This window comes from Salmo salar, unplaced genomic scaffold (assembly GCF_905237065.1).
Source record: "Salmo salar unplaced genomic scaffold, Ssal_v3.1, whole genome shotgun sequence".
Taxonomy (NCBI): Eukaryota; Metazoa; Chordata; class Actinopteri; order Salmoniformes; family Salmonidae; genus Salmo; species Salmo salar.
Window position 1 is genome coordinate 412810 of NW_025548038.1, and position 2715 is coordinate 415524.

Genomic DNA, 2715 nt, shown 5'->3' on the forward strand with positions numbered 1-2715 from the left:
GACTGGAGGATCCACACTGCAGACTGGAGAAACTCAAGTATGTAGAGGGTTTATGTCAATGTTCATATCAGACATGTTTGACTTTTCAGGCTAGTTAAGACAAACATTCTTACCACCAGTTGGACAAAGGTGTGTGTGTGTGTGTGTGTGTGTGTGTGTGTGTGTGTGTGTGTGTGTGTGTGTGTGTGTGTGTGTGTGTGTGTGTGTGTGTGTGTGTGTGTGTGTGTGTGTGTGTGTGTGTGTGTGTGAGTTCAGGTGTATCCCTCAATGACTGTCTGTTTTTCTGCTTACCGCTACAGTGTGGAACATGGTGGAGAGAACAGAATGAAACCTGGACTTAGAAAATGTGAGTGTTGACTGCTGTGAAGAATATGACTAAGAATAAGTCTTAATTCAAGTTAAGTCAAAGACCATCATTACTGACTTGGTCATATTAAATATCATCTGTAGTTCTACAGAAGCACAAATCAGGGACACCAACGTTTACAGTGTTGATCTGACAATGTGTGTGTGTGTGTGTGTGTAATTAATGTGAATAAGTGTGTATTATATTACCATACAGTATAACATATGATCATTCAACAAGTCTCAAGTTACCTTAACTTCTCCTTTTGATACCTAGAAACATCTACATTAAATGAATTAGTGAAAAGTGAGTTAACATTCTAATGTGAATGATGATGATTTCTAATATTGTGTCTGGTTTCATCCATCAGATGTCTGTGATCTCACACTGGACCTAAACACAGTAAACAGACACCTCTCTCTGTCTGAGGAGAACAGAAAGGTGACATGGAGGAGAGAGAAGCAGCCGTATCCTGATCACCCAGAGAGATTTGAGGACTGGGGACAGGTTCTGTGTAGAGAGGGTCTGACTGGGCGCTGTTACTGGGAGGTAGAGTGGAGTGGGAGTTGGGCTGGTATAGGAGTGACATATAAAGGAATCAGCAGGAGAGGAAGGGGTGAGGACTGTTGTCTTGGATTCAATGACAAGTCCTGGTGTCTGTTCTGCGATGACAACAGTTACTCTGCCAGGCATAATAATAATCCCACTACCATAGACGTCCCCTCCTCCAGCTCCCACAGAGTAGGAGTGTATCTGGACTGGTCAGCCGGCACTCTGTCCTTCTATAGAGCCTCCTCTGACACACTGACCCACCTGATCACATTCACCTCCACATTCACTGAGCCCCTCTATCCAGGATTTGGGGTTGATTATGAATCCTCAGTGTCCCTGAAATAATAACTGGACACACACACACACACACACACACACACACACACACACACACACACACACTGGACACAGACACACACACACACACACTGGACACAGACACACACACACACACACACTGGACACACACACACACACACACACACTGGACACAGACACACACACACACACACTGGACACAGACACACACACACACACACTGGACACACACACACACTGGACACAGACACACACACACACACACTGGACACAGACACACACACACACACTGGAAATACAAACACACACACACTGGACACACACACACACACTGGACACACACACACACACTGGACACACACACACACACTGGACACACACACACACACTGGACACACACACACACACACACACTGGACACACGCGCACACACACACACACACACACACTGGACACACGCACACACACACACACTGGACACACGCACACACACTGGACACACGCACACACACACACTGGACACACACAAACACACACACTGAACACACACACACACTGAACACACACACACTGAACACACACACACACACACACACACACACACACACACAAACTGGACACACACACACACACACACACACACTGAACACACACACACACACTGGACACACACACACACACACACACACACACACACACACACACACACACTGGACACAGACACACACACACACACACTGGACACACACACACACACACACACACTGGACACAGACACACACACACACACACTGGACACAGACACACACACACACACACTGGACACACACACACACTGGACACAGACACACACACACACACACTGGACACAGACACACACACACACACTGGAAATACAAACACACACACACTGGACACACACACACACACTGGACACACACACATACACTGGACACACACACACACACTGGACACACACACACACACTGGACACACGCACACACACACACACTGGACACACGCACACACACACACACACACACACTGGACACACGCACACACACACACACTGGACACACGCACACACACTGGACACACGCACACACACACACTGGACACACACAAACACACACACTGAACACACACACACACTGAACACACACACACTGAACACACACACACACACACACACACACACACAAACTGGACACACACACACACACACACACACTGAACACACACACACACACTGAACACACACACACACTGAACACACACACACACACACACACACACACTGAACACACACACACACACACACACACACACTGAACACACACACACACACACACAAACTGGACACACACACACACACACACACACACACAAACTGGACACACGCACACACTGGACACAGACACACACACACACTGGACACACACACACACACCAACACACTGGACACACACGCACACACTGGACACACACACACACTGGAC

At 47.6% G+C, this 2715-nt stretch overlaps 1 protein-coding gene across 1 annotated transcript; it reads left to right on the forward strand.

Annotated features, from left to right (window-relative positions):
• Positions 1-733: 733 nt before the first annotated feature.
• Positions 734-1321, forward strand: LOC123732617 (stonustoxin subunit beta-like; the record flags this gene model as incomplete). The annotated part of the gene is made up of 1 exon (XM_045711884.1): positions 734-1321. A coding segment is annotated over one exon (510 nt), but the record flags the coding sequence as incomplete, so codon positions are not given.
• Between the last annotated feature and the right edge of the window lie 1394 nt (positions 1322-2715).